Here is a 17569-nt window from a genome sequence, read left to right as displayed (position 1 = left end):
GGGAGAATGTGCAAACTCCACACATACGGTTGCCGGAGAGTGGAATCAAATCCAGGTCCCTGGTGCTGTGAGGCAGCATTGCTAACCACTGAGCCCTGTTCTACACGCTGTGCTACTTGTGGAAGTTTTCCAGCATTTCCTAATTTTACTTGCTTACTAGATAGGAAGACCTTGCAGTTGTCTTTGTTGATTTAGCAAAAGCGTTCGACTCAGTTGGGCACGAGCTACTGATCAAATCTTTGTAAAGAGTGAAACTACCCAAAGCCTTGAGGTCTGCGATGAGGTTATACACTGGCAACACAACAGTGGTGGAGGGGAACGGAAACTTAACAACCCCAATAACTATTGAGAGGGGTGTAAAACAAGGCGACCCACTCTCACCAATATTATTTAACATCGCTTTGGATCTGTTGGTGTGCTCTCTGGGGAGGGCCAACTCAGGGCTCTCCCTGCCCCTGGGTGACAGAAGAGTCAACTGTTCGACTTTGGCCTTCGCGGGTGACATTGCCCTTCTAAGCGACTCTCACACGGGTATGGCTAGGAACCTAAAGCTGTACCAGGCATACTGCGACCATACTGGCCTCAGTACTAACACAGTGAAGACGAAGGGATTCTACTTCACTTTTAAAAGGAAAACCTTCTTGTACAATCACTCCGTGAACTGGAAACTGTGGGACGAATCCATAGCCTACATACCCCCAGGCTAGACAGAGAAATACCTGGGTGCCGGGATCGATCCATGGGCAGGTGTGGCAGAAGGGGAGTGGGAGGAGAAGCTTAAGTCCTGGGTTAAAGGAATGCAGGCAGCATCTCTCCGACCACGACAACGGCTGGAGATCTTAAAGATACATGCCATCCCCTGATTGTACTTCCATCTGATCCTGACAGAAGTGTCACAAGCTACTCTCATAAAGCTGGACCAAATAATACGCAACACCACCAAAGAATTCCTACACCTACCACCTCATACCGCAGACGGAGTGCTATACGCTAGCAACAGGAACAGCAGTCTAGGCGTCCCAAAACTGGAGGTGCAAATCCCATCCGCGATTGTCCGCAAACGCGAGGCACTAGACATGTCCAGTGATGTCATCATTCGGGCCTCCTTTCAATATTAAGGAGAGAGCAGCACAGAGACCGTTGTGGGACTGCGCAAGCTCAAGGTCCTCAAGGAAATTGAAAATTTCCAACCCAGTAACCGCAGCAGCGGCGAAGGGGAAATTGACCCGATGACTGCCGTCCAAGACATCATGCCTGCACTCCAGGAGGCAAACACGGGGCGACCAAAACCACAAAATAGGTATGCTGGCATGGGAGTGGGAATTCGAAAAATGGCAAAAGCTTGGAATGTCAAGGAGCAGGCATCCAGTACTTCAGAGATGACAAGATCTCTAATTCTTGGACAAAAGCCGGAGTACAACAAAAATCCTCTAGATTCGTTAACAGCGTGTTCTTGCAGTGTAACCTGTACCCGACAAGAACCACATTATCTAGGGGACGGCCAAACTGAAACAAACTGCCGAAGGTGTGAGACCATATCACACATCTCGGGAAGCTGCCCACTCGTGAAAAAGATCGCTGACCAGTTGCAGAAGCAAGTCAGTAAGTACAGCTGGACATCGTACGTGGAGCCCAGGCTGTTTGCCAAAGACGGTTCCCCACGGAAGCCCGAATCGTATTTAGAAAAGGCCAGAAGATCGCGGTTGTAGATGTCACAGTGCGGTATGAGAATGATAGTAAAGCACTGGAGACAGCATGGCGAGAGAAACAAGAGAAATATAAACACCTTTAATGCCGAGATCAGGGAACGACGGGAGGCGCGGACCCCAAATACTTTGGCTTCGTGATGGGCGCACGCGGTGAGTGGCTGGATTTGAATAACGTCTCATGAATTTCCTTGGCATCGAAAGATACGATACGTTCACCCAGAAGACATCAAGACTCACTCTGTCACTGACACTTGAACTCTTACAACTCTTCAATGACAAGTGAGCATAAACCGTCGATGGTGCGACAAGATCCTCCACCGAGACAAGGACCGGACGAACCCCACCAAAAAAATAAAAATAAAAAACGGGGGGAAGCCGGTCCACAAAATCCTACAACATCAGCACGTCCCCACTAATAATGATGATAACAACCAGCCTCATATAACATCAGTATCACTTGATCCTTGGTCTGTGATGATGCTAGCGAGTATACAAACATTGACGAGTGATGTGAAGACTAGGAAATGCCTACTACATATTAAAGCTGCTCTTGTCCTGATGACAGCCCTTACTTAATGATTGACAATGTCTTGAGATATTTTCTCTTTGTGTTTCCTTTCCAGGTGCCACATAATATAAACTTCAGAGAGAAGAAGATCAAACAATCCAAGAAAGACAAGAAGGTTGAGACTGCCATAGGAGAGGAGCAGGTTATTCCGAAAGCAAGGGTTGCTCGGTTCCGCTATTTTGAAGATATTTCTGGATACTCAGGGGTAAGAGCAACTATAAATAATTTGGAGTCATTCTTCCTGCATCTTTAGAATAGCTTTCTTTGAACAATATAATGTACATTATGCTATACCAATTTTCTAATCTATACAAGAGGATGCATCATCTGGCTCAGATCCCACTGCATTGTTGAAGCTAAGGTAGTTGGAAGGATTGCCTGCTGAAGAGGAGCAGGCTATTCTCCCTGATATCCAATCAATATCTGTCCTTAAACATCACTTAAATTTACAGTTGCAGTTTGTCGGATTTTGCTGTTTGGGAATTGATTGTAATTTTATTTTTAATTCACTCATACAGTGTGAATGTTACTGACTCAATTTTCCTGCTCCTCGGCTGCTGCCTGACCTGCTGTGCTTTTCCAGCACCACTCTAATCTAGACTCTGGTTTCCAGCATCTGCAGTCCTCACTTTTGCCTGCCTGACTGGCTGGCCAATGGTAAACCACTTAAACTGCTGCAGACCATGTGCTCTATGTGGACCCATGATGCCATTAGGGAGGGACTTTCAGGATATCTTGACTTCACAACAAATTATAATATAAAAAGAAATGATTCATTCATATTCTGCTGTCAAACATTTTGACAAATGTCTTTTTTTTTCTTTAAGTGAACATGATGAGCTAGAATGGAAATGAACATTTCTAAAAGCTGCAGGGCCCATGGGGAGTTTGTTGTATCTTCTGTGGAAACAAAAACAAAATCATGCCGATATTTTTGATTTCCAACAATGAAAAAGTGCTGGCAACATGCAGCAGTTCAGGCAGATTCTGTTAGGAGGATATAAACTGCTGATTCTTTCATTCTCTCAGCAGGTGCTGTCTAACCAGCTTAGCATTGCAGGTTTCAGATGGTTAGATACCGAAATTTCTGGCTGGGAACCAATAATGAAATTAAGAAATTTCTGTTGTTCTGACCCAGGGTAACTCTGTGATGTTCAAGCTCCCATCACACTTACAAGAAATCTCCACTTGTTTTTTTTTTAAAAGAAATAATTCTCGGCATTTGATCATTGCTAGCTAGGCTAGCATTCATTCACTATTCATAATTGCCCTGGAGAAGGTGAGGGCTTGCTGCCTTGAGCACTTGGATTGCACCCACAGACCTGTAAGGAAGGCTGCACTGAAAGGTGATGTGATTTGGAGGGGAGACCGAAGCTCTGATGTTTGCTTGTACCTGTGGCCATTGTGGTCGTGGTTGCAGGATTGGAAGTTACTGATGAAGGAGACTTGAAGTGTATGGTTTGTAGAATTTGCAGAATTCTGCCACACTAATGTTGGATGTGGTGTCAGTCAGCTGGGCTGCTGTTTCTTAGAAAATGCCCACCTGCTTTGAGTGATGCCGTAGTACCAGATTCAGTGCATTGTTAACTTTTCCTCTCTCCTAGGTATTTATTTGTGGTCCATCTCCTCATTGGTTGTTCATGACTTCGCGAGGGGCTTTGCGCTTGCACCCTATGACAGTTGATGGGCCAATCGAATCGTTTGCACCCTTCCACAATGTTAACTGTCCAAAAGGCTTCCTGTACTTCAACAAGCAGGTAGGAGAGACAGCATCGTCACTGCGGGGGGAGAAAGGCATTACACTTTTTCTGATTAGAAAGTATTTTCTTAAACATAATTTAAGTTGCAAAACATAAAAGCTCCCCAGTGTCCTTATGAGCAAAGGTGCTATCTGGTGTAGCATTTAATACAGAGATCCTTCATTTCATCCCTCTGAAAAGGTGTGGTTGTTTCTAAGCTAGCTGATCTTTTATTCACATGAGACATGATGTCACTGGCTGGCCAGCATTTATTACCCCTGTCTTGACAAGGTGGTGGTGTGCTGTCGTGTTGAGCTACTGCAGTCACGTGCTGTAAATAAGCCATTAGGGAAAGAATTGATTATTTTTTCTTGTATGCTTTGTAATTGTTTTCTGAAACAATTGAGTATTCTGGACCAGAAAGGTCTGGATTCAAATCCTATGTACTCTGTCAGTGTGTCATAAAATAGAGTCACACAGCGTGGAGACAGAACACCCCAATATGATGATGTTCCATTTGCCAGCATCTTGCCCATATCCTTATGAATCCTTCCTGTTTGCATACCCATCCAGATGCTTTTTAAATGTTCTAATTGTACCCACCTCCACCACTTTCCCTGGCATTCTGCATGAAAATATTAACCCAAAGGTCCTTTTTTTTAGGTTTTTTTTCTCTCACTTAAAAGCTATGCCCTTGACTTTTTCACCACCTCATGCCATTCCTCCTCAATGACTTCCTCATCTGAGAGACTGGACAGTTGAGTGCTAGCAGCTTGTTTCATGATGGAGAGCTTTTAAGCTGATCCCAGTGCAGTACACTCACACATCCACATGTATGCAGTGTCCCGAAAATGTCATTTGGTTACATCTGTGTCCCAGTCCCTAACATCAGAGTTGTGGTTCAGTTGTAGGAAATGAAGTTGGAGTTATGCAAGCCAGTACAGAGCAACCTTGATTATCTGGCATTTGATTATCCGCACATCGGATTATCCTGCCAGATCGCAAGATCCCGATGTTTGGCTCAACTGTTATCCAGCGTTTGATTCTCCAGAATTCAGTTAACCAAACAAAATACTCCCTGCCTATGTCCTTTGGATAATTGGTTAATATACCCAATGACACACAGCAGAGACCATTCATAGATTGATCCATTGGGGAATGGTGCATCTAAACTGCCTGTTACTATAAGCTTGTCAAAAACATTAATGTAACTGTTCACCCGTTATTGAAAGTGAGGTTCAGTTTCAGAACATATGCATTGAAAGACTCCTCTATTTGTATTTTCTCATTTAATAATCCAACTTTTCAAAGGGTGACCTTCGAATCAGTGTGTTACCAACGTACTTGTCTTATGATGCACCGTGGCCAGTTCGAAAGATCCCACTACGTTGTACTGCACATTATGTGTCTTATCATGTGGAAACTAAGGTGAGAAACAATGCCTTATTTGGAATTTTGCTTTGTTTTCTCCGTACGTCTCATCAAGTAAAGGCATTGTATAATTGGCCTCTAACCTCTGTTGCTCGTGTTACTGAGATATTAGTAAACTGTAACTGTGCATTTGTGAACATTTTTCTAACAATGTTCACTTGCTCACAATGGCTGGTAGTTGGGTTGCAGCCTTGGGTTATGACGCTGCAGAGAATATTTGAGCTAGACTCGTGTGACAATCTTCAAATCTGAAAAATACAAGATCCTGAAGAGACTTGACAGGTTGGACACAATGTGGGGTCTTTCAGACGGACTAAGACTTCCCTACACTTAAATTCGCATGAAATAGGGGCCACTGTTCCATCACTTCTTGTGGCTCAGGTCATGTTGTTTCTGTTCTTTTAAATTCACCATTAGCCTTCCTGATTACCTGCTGCACTTATGTGCTAGCTTTCTGTGTTTTATTTACAAGTATTCCCAAGTCTCTTTGTATTGCAGCTTTCTGCAATTTTTCTCCATTTAAGTGATGATTTAAATGTTCTTTTGTTCTCCCTTCAAAAATGAGCAACTTCACATTTTCATACGTAATGCTCCATTTGCCAACTTTTTGCCTCCTTACTTAACCTATCAGTATATCTCTGGGAACTGTTTGCATCCCTTTTGCAATTAGCCTTTCCACCTATTTTTGTGGTGACTTCAAATTTCCTTCCTCCAAGTCAGTTGTGGTCCTAGCATTGATCCCTGTGGAGCCCAACTGGTTACACGTTGCCAAACTGAAAATAATCCCTTTATCTCCACTTACTGTTTCCTGCCCATTAGCTAATCCTCTATCCACACCAATATTCTAACTCCAACGGCATGATCTCTAATGACTTAACCTTTTGTGAGGTGCCTCGTCAAATGGCCTTGTTCTGGGTCTCCTACAAAGGGCAATTACACAATAAGCTTTTAGTCTATGGGCTTCAAAGGATGGAGGCAAGCCTGTCTATCTTTTGCTCATAAGATTGCACCCTGATCCAAGGAACCTTATCAGAACTGCTTCGAATATAATTATGTCCAATCTTAAAGATACTAAAACTGTACATAGTGCTTCTGGAGTAATCTCATCAATGGTCCTGCACAACTGTAGCAAAACATTACTTTATATTCCATTCCCCATACAATAAATGGTATTGAATGCCTTCTGAATCATTTGCTGTATCTCCATTCTACCTTACTATGAACATGGAGAAAGTGAGGACTGTAGATGCTGGAGATCAGAGCTGATAATGTGTTGCTGGAAAAGCGCAGCAGGTCAGGCAGCATCCAAGGATGAGAGCTTCTTCAAAGAAGGCATCCTCGCAGTAGGTTAAAATCTTCTAGGAGAAAGTGAGGACTGCAGATGCTGGTGATCAGAGCTGAAAATGCGTTGCTGGGGAAGCACTGCAGGTCAGGCAAATTGGATGCTGCCTGACCTGCTGCGCTTTTCCAGCAGCACATTTACTATGAACATGGCAGTGTACCTTGATCCTTCACTTGGAGTTTGGCAATCTGTCCTGATTTAAAAAAAAATACTGCTTTGTTGTTTTCCTACTAAAGAAGACGTGTTCACATTTTCCTTTGTTAAATTTAATTTGCTAAACTTACCACCTATTTACATCCCTTTGCAAACACTTAATGGCCTCTTCATAACTTAATTTCTATTCTATCTTTGTCATACAGTCATAGAGATGTACATCGTAGAAACAGACCCTTCAGTCCTACTCATCCATCCTAAATAAACCTTGTTCCATTTGTTAGCATCTGACCCATATCCTTCTAAACCCTTTTTATTCATATACCCATTCAGATGCCTTTTTAAATGCTGTAACTGTACCAGCCTCCACCACTTCCTCTGGCAGCTCATTCCATACACACACCACCCTCTGTGTGAAAAAGTTGCTTCTTAGATCTCTCTTATATCTTTCATCTCTCGCTTTAAACCTATGACCTCTAGTTTTGAACTTAGCCCAGCCCAGGGAAAAGACATTGTTTATTAACCTATATATGACCCTCATGATTTTAAACTCCTAAATGATCATCCCTCAGCCTTCACTACTCCAGAGAAAATAGTCCTAACTTGTTCAGCCTCTCCGTGTGGCTCAAACCCTTCAACCCTTGCAACATCCTTGTAAATCTTTTCTGAACTCTTCCATGTTTCACAGCATTCTTCTGATGGGAGGGTGACCAGAATTACGGTCAGTATTCCAAAAGTGGCCTAATCAATGTGTTGCTGGAAAAGCGCAGCAGGTCAGGCAGCATCCAAGGAACAGGAGATTCAACGTTTCGGACATGAGCCCTTCTTCAGGAATCCTGAAGAAGTGCTTATGCCTGAAACGTCGAATCTCCTGTTCCTTGGATGCTGCCTGACCTGTTGCGCTTTTCCAGCAACTCATTTTCAGCTCTAATCTCTAGCATCTGCAGACCTCACTTTCTCCTCGTGACCTAATCAATGTCCTGTACAGCCGCAGCTTGACTTCCCAATTCCAAATTCCACGAACTGATCTATAAAGACAACCATACCAAGCACCTTCGCTATCCTGTCTACCTGTGCCTCCACTTTGAAGGAACTGTGAACCTGCACTCCACCGTCTCTTTGTTCAGCAACACTCCCCAGGACCTTACCATTAAGTGTGTGAGTCCTGCCCTTATTTGCTGGCATATTGAGCTACCATATGCTTGGTCCCTTCATCCAGATAGTTGGTATAGATTGTTAATAATGTAGTTTAAGTCCCAGCACTGATTCCTGTGGAACTGTACTGTACAGCTTGACTAAGGTTCCCTTTTTATCCCTATACTTTTCTTCTTGTTAGCTAACCAATCCTTGTCCATGCTAATACATTCCACCCATACTATGCGATCATATCTTGTATTCCTTGTGGCACTTTTATCAAATGTCTTTTGGAAATCCAAGTACACCATGTCTAATGTTTTGCCCCTCTCCATACAGTCAGGGACTTGACTATGATGTTTAATCTCTTCAAATAGCTAATGTTTTCTTTATGGATATTGTGAAAATGTGTTTTTCTTTAGGTGTATGCAGTAACAACAAGCATAACAGAGATTTGTAATAGGATTCCGAAAATGACAGGGGAAGACAAAGAGTTTGAGAGTGTTGACCGTGGTGAGTAAGCTTAGTCCTTTCAGCTTAGCAGTGCAGTAATCTGTGTCCTGGAGGAAGAATTCAAGTGCTCAACCACGTTCTTTTTCAAGATTAAGATTTCCCACCTCAACTACCCTCCCAGGCAGTGCATTCCAGCTTTCCACCCTCTCTGAAAATTTTTCTTCAAGTTCCTCCTGAACCTTCATGATTTTTTTGTGCAACTGCAGAAATGCTTGCTGAATTTGTTGTGAATCCTGACTGGCCAACATGGGCAAAACTGAGCAGGATCATTACTTTATTGATTCAGTTGATTTTTGTTATTGGTATGATTAGATAAGGATGGTCCAGTGATCTCATTATCATGAATTGATCGTTATCAAAACGAAAAGGGAGATGTTAGGAAATCTTTTTTTCTCATGCACAGGATTGTCTGGCCTATGCATACAGGCAGAATCAGATTCCTAATCATCTTTAAAATGGAACTGAATGAATTGGGAGGGGGGTGCATGGAATGACAGTAGGGCAGGACTAATAGAATAGACTGATGAAGTAGACCTCTTGAAACAAAGCAAAAGTTTTCCATTGCCCCAGATGAGCATAGGGCTGCTCATTAGAGAGGGAGGGAGATAGATCGATAGATAATGGGTTTACTTCGACAGCTGCTGTCCCTCAGGTGAGGAACAAAGTTAAGAAGGTGGGTCTTAGTGACCTCAGTCAGTATATGAATTGAACCCACCCTTCTGGTGTCACTCTGCATCACAAGGCAGTCGTTATTGTCCCGCCAACTGAATTGATGTTACCACAAGTACACCATTTAACAGCTTCACTGAAATGGACATGAGCTGTGCTGAAAAGCTATCTGATTATATGTACTAATAAATTGGCTGAATCTATGTCCTTTAGTTGGAACTTATGGGTAGGGGAACAACAGCTTCGTATTGGTTTTAGTAGGAGCGAATAAGCCTTTATGCCTTGATAATGTTACCTTGTTCTTTTGGCAGATGACCGGTATATCTACCCAATGTTGGAGAAGTTCTCCATCCAATTGATCTCGCCCGTCAGCTGGGAAGCCATTCCCAATACTAGGTAAACTAAAACACCAGTCTGATTTGAAGTATTAGCAAAAGCACCGAAGTATGGACACCACTTATTTGATATATCTCTCTAACGTTCGTTCGTCAATGTACTGAATAAAAAGAAACTTAGCTCTGCAAAAAATGACATAAACTTGTTCCAAGTCTTCTGCTGTTCTTTAGATGAATTTGTGTGTTGGACTGCTCAGTGTTAGATTCATAGTTAAACATTAAGGTTCAGTGGATTAACAATATTGTGGATCTAGGTGTCTTTGGCTTGGTTTTGTGAATATAGTTTACACTTGAGGGTGTAATTGACATCAAATGATAGTAGATCTATCTTGTTCTGGTCCTTGATTTTCAGATTAAATCTCGTCTATGTTTGAAATATAATAGGATCCAGCAGCTTAGCAATGGGTAAATATGATAAAGTGCAGTTTTCATGTATCAGGGCCAATGTACTTAAGATGGAATGTTGACAGCCACTTAGAGCAAGGCTTATATATTTGAAGAAAACTTCCCTTGAAATTCAGTGCCCAAACTAGAATACAACTTTCCGCATGTGAGGACTGCAGATGCTGAAGATTAGAGTCGAAAGTGTGGTGCTGGAAGAGCGTAGCAAGTCAGGCAGCATCCGAGGAGCAGAAGAGTCGACGTTTCGGGCAAAAGCCCTGCATAAGGAATTCCTGATGCAGGGCTTTTACCCGAAATGTCAACTCTCCTGCTCCTCAGATTCTGCCTGATCTGCTGTGCTTTTCCAGCACCACACTCTTGACTAGATTACAACTTTCTCTATTCACCCACAACTCTACCCTCCTGACTCCCTGCTTTCCACTTGACATTCACCACCATCCCTCCTTACCCTTTTGTGTTCCCTCTTGCATATCCTTCTCTTTCTCCGCTCCAGTCCCCTTAAGTGTGTACCTTTTTTAATACTGTGGCTGCATTCACATGTTTAGAACTTCACAGTTCCTTTTGTGTTTATTCAATTATTGTAGTCCATGTCATAGTCAAAGGCTGTTTGTTTGACTTCTGTTAATATTTTCAGGGGTTACAACATTCCAGACTGCTTTTGTTGCTTGGAGGGTGACCATCTCTGATGTTGGATAGGTTAATTGTGTTTTTTATGCCGTTCCAATTTAGCTGAAACACTTCTTGTGCCCTTTTCTTTCAATCCTTTCCAGGAAGTTAGAAGAATTCGATAATCGTAGAGGCGAGGTGTAAGTATGAGCATTTGAACCTATTGGTTGGCTAGGACTTTAACCCCTGAAAATCTCGGTTATTTCCAGCTATCAGTGGAAAAGTGTTTTGAAAATCTCGAATTAGTGCTTTCTGGTTGGGCTGTTGACAATTGTGTCATTGATAATTTGACAGTTTTCCTGTTTCAGCCATTAATTTTAATGTTTAATTCCTTGAACTAAAAGGAGGATTGATCGCTGGAGTATTCCCATTGAGGTGGGGGCTAGTGGAAAGAATGGGTTCTGAAAGTCCTGGTGTTCCCTCCGTTAATTTAATCAGATACAAAATCTAATATTACTTGAACAGCACACCTTAGTGGGAGTTCCATTAAATAGTGAGCTTGAAAGCAGGCAGAGTAGAAGAGCTCAGCTGTTAATATAAAGTGGGCCAGGTATGAGCAGCAGGCTGTGGTGATGAGCATGCAATGAGAGTGGCTGCTTGTGCACACTCCAACGAATCTTGAGCTCCTTAAGATCTGCAGAAGGCACCACTTCTGTTGCAGTTTAACAACAGTTCTGCCGCAACAAGAATCTTTTATATTGGAACTTCAGCATAGGCAACAGAAGGCAAGTGGTGGTACCATGGTCTTCGGTTTGCTAGAGTCCAGAATTGGAGAAGTACAGGGATCTTGGAGGATTGTAGGGCTAGAGATGGTTACTGGGATAGGGAAAGCATGAAGCAACGGAGGAATTTTGCAAGAAAAGAGTTAAAATCCTAGCATTGAGACACTACTGGGCTAGAATGTGAGTGAGCATAGTGATGATGGGCAGGCAGTTTTTGTCAGTTCAGATGCAGGCAGCAGAGGTTTGGACAAACATGGGAGCACTTTGCCAATTTCCCATTTGGGCATTCTATCCGTTCGGTTCCTCTAACTCCCAATTTTTTAAATTGTGTAGGATTGACATGGAGGACTGGGAACATGTAACCTGCATGAAAACTGTGTCGCTCAGGAGTGAGGAGACGGTGTCAGGACTGAAGGGTTACATTGCTGTGGGGACGTGTCTGACACAGGGCGAGGAGGTTACGTGCAGGGGCCGGGTGAGTCAGATATCAGTATTTGTATGACTTGTAGCAACTCATTGGATTGCTACAACAAATTGCAACAAATATGTGCTGTCAACATATCTTAATATATAGATTTATATAATCCCTACACTGAGAAAAGAGGCCATTTGGCCCATTGAGTCTGCAACAACCCCCCTCAGACCCAGCCATACTCACCCTATTCTTGGAACCCCACATTTACCATGATTAATCCTCCTAGCCTGCACATCCCTACACTATACAGGGCAGTTTAGCTTTTCAATCCACTTAACCTGCACATTTTTGGACTGTGGCACCAGTTTCAGGTGAAGGAACTGTTGTAAAAATAAAAGCATCACATGGAAATGCTCTGAGTTGTGAGACTGCATATTTGCATACCGCAGTGATTTTAGCCTCTGATCGGATAGATATTGATACTAGAGCAATAGAGCTTTTCCTAACCTAAGTTGGTGCCAGTTTGTGCAATTTGCACTTGTTTGTCTCCTGGGATGTTCCATGTGCAAGTATCGTGGCTGCAAGAAAGGCTAGAGCTGGGGATTCTGCAAGAGACATGCTGGGGTATGATGGAATACTCTCCATTTATCTGGATGAGTGCAATTGTAGCAACACTGAAGAAGCTTGAAGTACTTCTTAAAAGGTGAGGAATTGGAAAGCATGGATGTACAAAGGAATCCAGGTATCATTATGGCACTGAAAGTGAACATGCAGGTGCAGCAAGCTATTAGGAGGGCTAATGGAATGTTAGCGTTGATTGCGAGAGGGTTTGAGTACATGAGTAGAGAGATCTTGTCTCAATTGTTTAGAGGTGTGGTCTCCTTGCCTCAGGCAAGATATTATCATCATAGAGGTAGTACAACAAAGGTTCATCAGACTTTTTTCCCGGGATACCCCAGTAAGAGATTGGGTGAGCTAGGCTTGTATCCTCTAGGGTTTTGAGGAATAAAAGGCCGTTTCATGGAAACTTTAAAAAATGTTTTAATGGGATAGACTGTGTAGATGCAAAAAGGATGATTCCCTTGGTCATGGGGGTTAGAACCCAGTGTCTCAGAAAAACAACAAACAGGAGCAAACAGCCCTAAACTCTTCCATCTCTCCTCATGGGGCATCCCCACATATCTAAATCTATCCCAGGAATCAGTCTGATGAATCTCTGCTGCATTCCCTCTGTGGCGAATATGTTCTCCCTTTGGCAGGTGGACCAGAACTGTGCACAGCACTCCAGGTGTGGTCTTATCAATGTTCCACACAATTGAAGTGAGACTTCTTTGCTGCTGTACTCTCATTGTCTTTGTGGCAAAGTTATAATTTGCCTTCTGATTTGCTTGCTACACCTGCATACTTATTCAGTGACTAATGAACAAGGATACCTTGGGTCCTTTTGGACATCAATCCTTCAGTGTCTCACCATTTAAGAAAGTGTTGTGCCTTTTTTTCTTCTGACCAAAGTGATTAACCTCATACTTTACCCACATTATATTCCATCTGGCAGGCTCTTGTCCACCCATTCAGCACACATAAACCTCTTTGAAGCTTCTCTGCATTCTTCTTGTGACTTTCCCTTCACCTGCAAACTTGTAAATATTACAGTTGGCTGCCATATCCAAATCATTGATGTAGGTTGTGAACAACTGGGGCCTGAGTGTTGAATCCTGCGATATCCCACTGGTTCATAGTCTACCCATTTCTCAGTGGCCCATTTATTCCTACTATCTGCTTTTTACCGGTTAACCATTCCTCAATCCATGGTAGTACAACTCCCAACTCCGGTTTTCATTTTGTTAGTCAATCTCTTGTGTGGGACTTTATCAAAAAACCTCCTGATAATCCAAATACACTGCGTTCACTGGTTCCACCCTGTTGACTCTGCTAGTAACATCCCCAAAAAATTACTAACAAGTTTGACAGTTGTGATTTCCTCTTCATATATCCATGTTGACTCTGTAAAACTAGATTGTAACTTTCTCATTATTTGGTCATGTCAACCTTTTTATAATAGATTCAAGTATTCTCCCTACTACTGAAATCAGGCTAACAGATCTGTAACTCCGATTGCTTTGCTAGTTTAAAATTTTAAAATTCCACAATATTGAAAAGCAAGAGCTAAGAGTTCAGTGAGACATCCTGTAGAAAAGCACAGAAAATAAGATCAGCAAGCAGGACTTTGTATTTCAGTCTGATTTCAAACAACAGTCTTTATTCACAATCATTTGGTCATAGAGAACTTGAGCAGTGCTGAAGAAGGAAATGCTGTTGCCAGAAGCTTGTCTTATTCTCATCACCACATGTGTTTGCCCTGATGAGTGCAATACTGAAAAGCTTCAGCAAAATGCCCCTATCGACAGCAGGGTTAAAACTATTCACCATTTTCGTTCATTCTTTCATTACAGATCCTGATTCTTGATGTGATTGAGGTTGTGCCTGAGCCTGGCCAGCCTCTGACAAAGAACAAGTTCAAGGTGCTGTATGAGAAGGAGCAGAAAGGCCCTGTGACTGCCCTGTGTAACTGTAATGGTTACCTTGTCTCAGCCATTGGACAGAAGGTAACCACAACATGTCTGCCCCCTCAATGCAATGACAGCATCTTCATTGTTTCAGTCGCTCCCAAAGAGGGGACAGGCACGTTTTCTATTATCAATCCTTATCTGTATATCCAATAGGCTGATGCAGCAAATGTGGAAATTTTTATGGCAAGAGAGGAGACCAAATTTAATTCTTCCTTGGGCTGATTTTTTAATAATTCTCTCATTCTAGTTCAACTGAAAGCCAGTTCCTAGTTACTTTTGAAAAGGTGGTAATGAATTGCCCTGAAAGCTGCAGTCCATTTGGTGTAGGTAGGTCAACAAGCCTGTAGATAAGGGGGCTCCAAGATTTTGGCTTATCAGCACTGAAGGAAAGGTGATGTATTTCCGGGATGGTGAGTAGCTCGGAAGGGAACATGCAGCTGGTGATCCTCACAATATAGCTAGTGCCCTTATCCTTCCAGGTGGTAGTAGGTTTGAAAGATGCTGTCTAAGGAGCTTTAGTGAATTCCTGCAGTGCATCTTGTGGATGGTACACACTGCTGCTATTGAGTGTTAGTGGTGGAAGGTCTAAATGTTTGTGCATGTGATGTCAATCAAGTGGGCTGCGATATCCTGAATGGTGTCAAGTTTCTTGTGTGTTTGAGCTGCACTCGTGCATGAAAGTGGGGAGTGTTCCTTCACATCCTGACTTGTGATGTGTAGAAGGTAGGCAGGTTTTGGAGAGTCAAGAGGGATACTCGCCGCAGTATTCCCAGCCTCTGACCTATTGTAGCCACTGTATTTTTATGGCGAGGCCAGTTTCTGGTCAGTAGTAGTCTACAGGATGTTCAGGAGATGGCTGTGATTTTTATGTGAGCTTTTTATTCCAGATCTATGTTGAATTCAATTTTCACGATCTGCCAAAATGGCATTTGAGCATTTTGGAACATTATAACCATAAAGTCACTCACTTAGGAAACAGATCCTTCTGTCCAACTTTTCCCAGCTGATCGGGTTTCCCCATCTAAACTCAGCCCTTATTCCTCTAAACTTTTAATATTCATGTACCTGTCCAAATGTTTCAAATATTGTAACTGTACCTACTCCCTTTGAAATCTTTCCCATCTCATCTTAAAACTATGTCCTCTAATTTTGAATTCCCCTATCTTAAGGAGAAGACATTTGCTAAATCACCTTATCTATGCCGCTCATGATTTTATAAACCTCTACAACTTCACTCCTCAAACTCCTGCGTTTCTGGGAAACACATTTCAGCCCAACCTCTTTGTAACTCAAATGCTGTAGTCTCAGTAACATCCTTATAAATCTTTTCTGCACCCTTGCCAATTTAATAATATCCTTCCTGGAGCAGGGTGACCTGAACTATATGCAGTACTCCAAAAGTGGCCTCACGAATGTTCAACCCACTATCACTAATTTCTGTACATACAGACAGAGAAGGACACCACTTCGACTGACTGGGACAACAGACACATCCCAGTATAGGTGAAACAAAGACACACACAAGAACTCTTAAAGGCATGGCATTCTAGCCAGAACTCCATCAATAAACACATTGGTTTAGACCCGATCTACCTTCCCTTGAAAAAAAGAACCGGAAATGACATCACCCACCTTAAGAAACCAAGGCCTATAAATAGAGGGGTGTGACATACCACCAGCACTTCACGGAGACTCTCACTGATGACGTTACCTAGTATGGTGACAAAATGTCTAAAAACAAACCTTCCAGCTCAGCGAGCTAACTTGCATACTTAACAATACAGGTTCTTTGGCCCTCGATGTTGTGCTGACCTGTGGAACCAATCTGAAGCCTATCTCTCCCACACTATTCCACTATCATCCATATATTTATCCAATGACTATTTAAAATGCCCTTAAAGATTGGTGAGTCTACTAAAGTTGCAGGCAGGGCGTTCCCTACTACTCTGAGTAAAGAGCCTACCTCTGACATCTGTCCTATATCTATCACCCCTCAATTTAAAACTATTTCCCCTTGTGTTAGCCATCAGCAATGGGGGGAAAAGGCTCTCACTGTCCACCCTATATAACGCTCTGATTATCTTTGTTTCCAATTAAGTCACCTCTCAACCTCCTCTCTAATGAAAGCAGTCGCAAGTCCCTCAGCCTTTCCTTGTAAGACCTTCCGTCCATACCAATCAATATCCTAGTCAATCTCCTCTGAACCCTTTCTAAAGCTTCCACATCCTATAATGTAGTGACCAGAACTGTACTCAATACTTCCAAGTGCGGCTGCACCAAAGTTTTAAGCAGCTGTTCCATGACCTCATGGCTCCACATGTCAGTCCCTCTACCAATAAAAGCTAACTCAGCCTATACTGCCTTAACAACCCTATCAACCTGGGCGGCAACTTTCAGGGATCTATTAACCCAGTACTCATTATGTTTGTTGTTCCTTCCAGAGTGAATCACCTCACACTTTTCCACATTAAACTCTGTTTACCACCTATCAGCCCAGCTCTGCAGCTTATCTATGTTCCTCTGTAGCCTGTAACATGCTTCCGCACTGTCCACAACTCCACCGACGTTAGTGTCACCTGCAAATTTACTAACCCATCCTTCTATGTCCTCATCCAATTCATTTATAAAAATGACAAACAGCAGTGGACCCAAAACAGATCCTTGTGGTACACCACTAGTAACTGAACTCCAGAATGAACATTTCCCATCAACCAGCACCCTCTTTTTTTCAGCTGGCCGATTTCCGCTAAATCATCCTCAATCCTGAAACTCCGTATTTTGTGCAATAGCCTACTGTGGGGGAACCTTATCAAACGCCTTACTGAAATCCATATACACCACATCAACTGCTTTACTCTCATCTACCTGTTTGGTCACCTTCTCAAAGAACTCGGTAAGCTTTGTGAGGCACGACCTACCCTTCTCAAAATCGTATTGACTATCCCTAAACAACTTATTCCTTTGTAGATGGTGATTAACCCTATCTCTTATAACCATTTCCAGCACTTTACCCACAACCGAAGTAAGGCTCAGCAGTCTATAATTTCCAGGGTTGTCTCTACTCCCCTTCTTGAACAAGGGAACAACATTTTCTATCCTCCAGTCTTCTGGCGCTATTCCTGTAGACAATGATGACATAAA

General features: G+C 42.6%; 1 protein-coding gene across 2 annotated transcripts in view; it reads left to right on the top strand.

The window, feature by feature from the left end:
* Positions 1-17569, top strand: part of cpsf1 (cleavage and polyadenylation specific factor 1) — a 167762-nt gene that overhangs the window by 120141 nt on the left and 30052 nt on the right. Inside the window, exons 25-32 of one of the 2 annotated variants that reach the window (XM_060825236.1) lie at positions 2333-2482; positions 3882-4034; positions 5328-5444; positions 8499-8589; positions 9570-9654; positions 10826-10861; positions 11777-11918; positions 14312-14464. In XM_060825236.1, coding sequence (XP_060681219.1) covers positions 2333-2482; positions 3882-4034; positions 5328-5444; positions 8499-8589; positions 9570-9654; positions 10826-10861; positions 11777-11918; positions 14312-14464 — 927 coding nt within the window. The remainder of the gene's footprint in view (positions 1-2332; positions 2483-3881; positions 4035-5327; positions 5445-8498; positions 8590-9569; positions 9655-10825; positions 10862-11776; positions 11919-14311; positions 14465-17569) is intronic. The other variant, XM_060825237.1, reaches the window with a different exon arrangement.

Source organism: Hemiscyllium ocellatum, chromosome 5, assembly GCF_020745735.1.
Source record: "Hemiscyllium ocellatum isolate sHemOce1 chromosome 5, sHemOce1.pat.X.cur, whole genome shotgun sequence".
Classification (NCBI taxonomy): domain Eukaryota; kingdom Metazoa; phylum Chordata; class Chondrichthyes; order Orectolobiformes; family Hemiscylliidae; genus Hemiscyllium; species Hemiscyllium ocellatum.
This window is presented reverse-complemented; position numbering and strand designations above follow the sequence as displayed.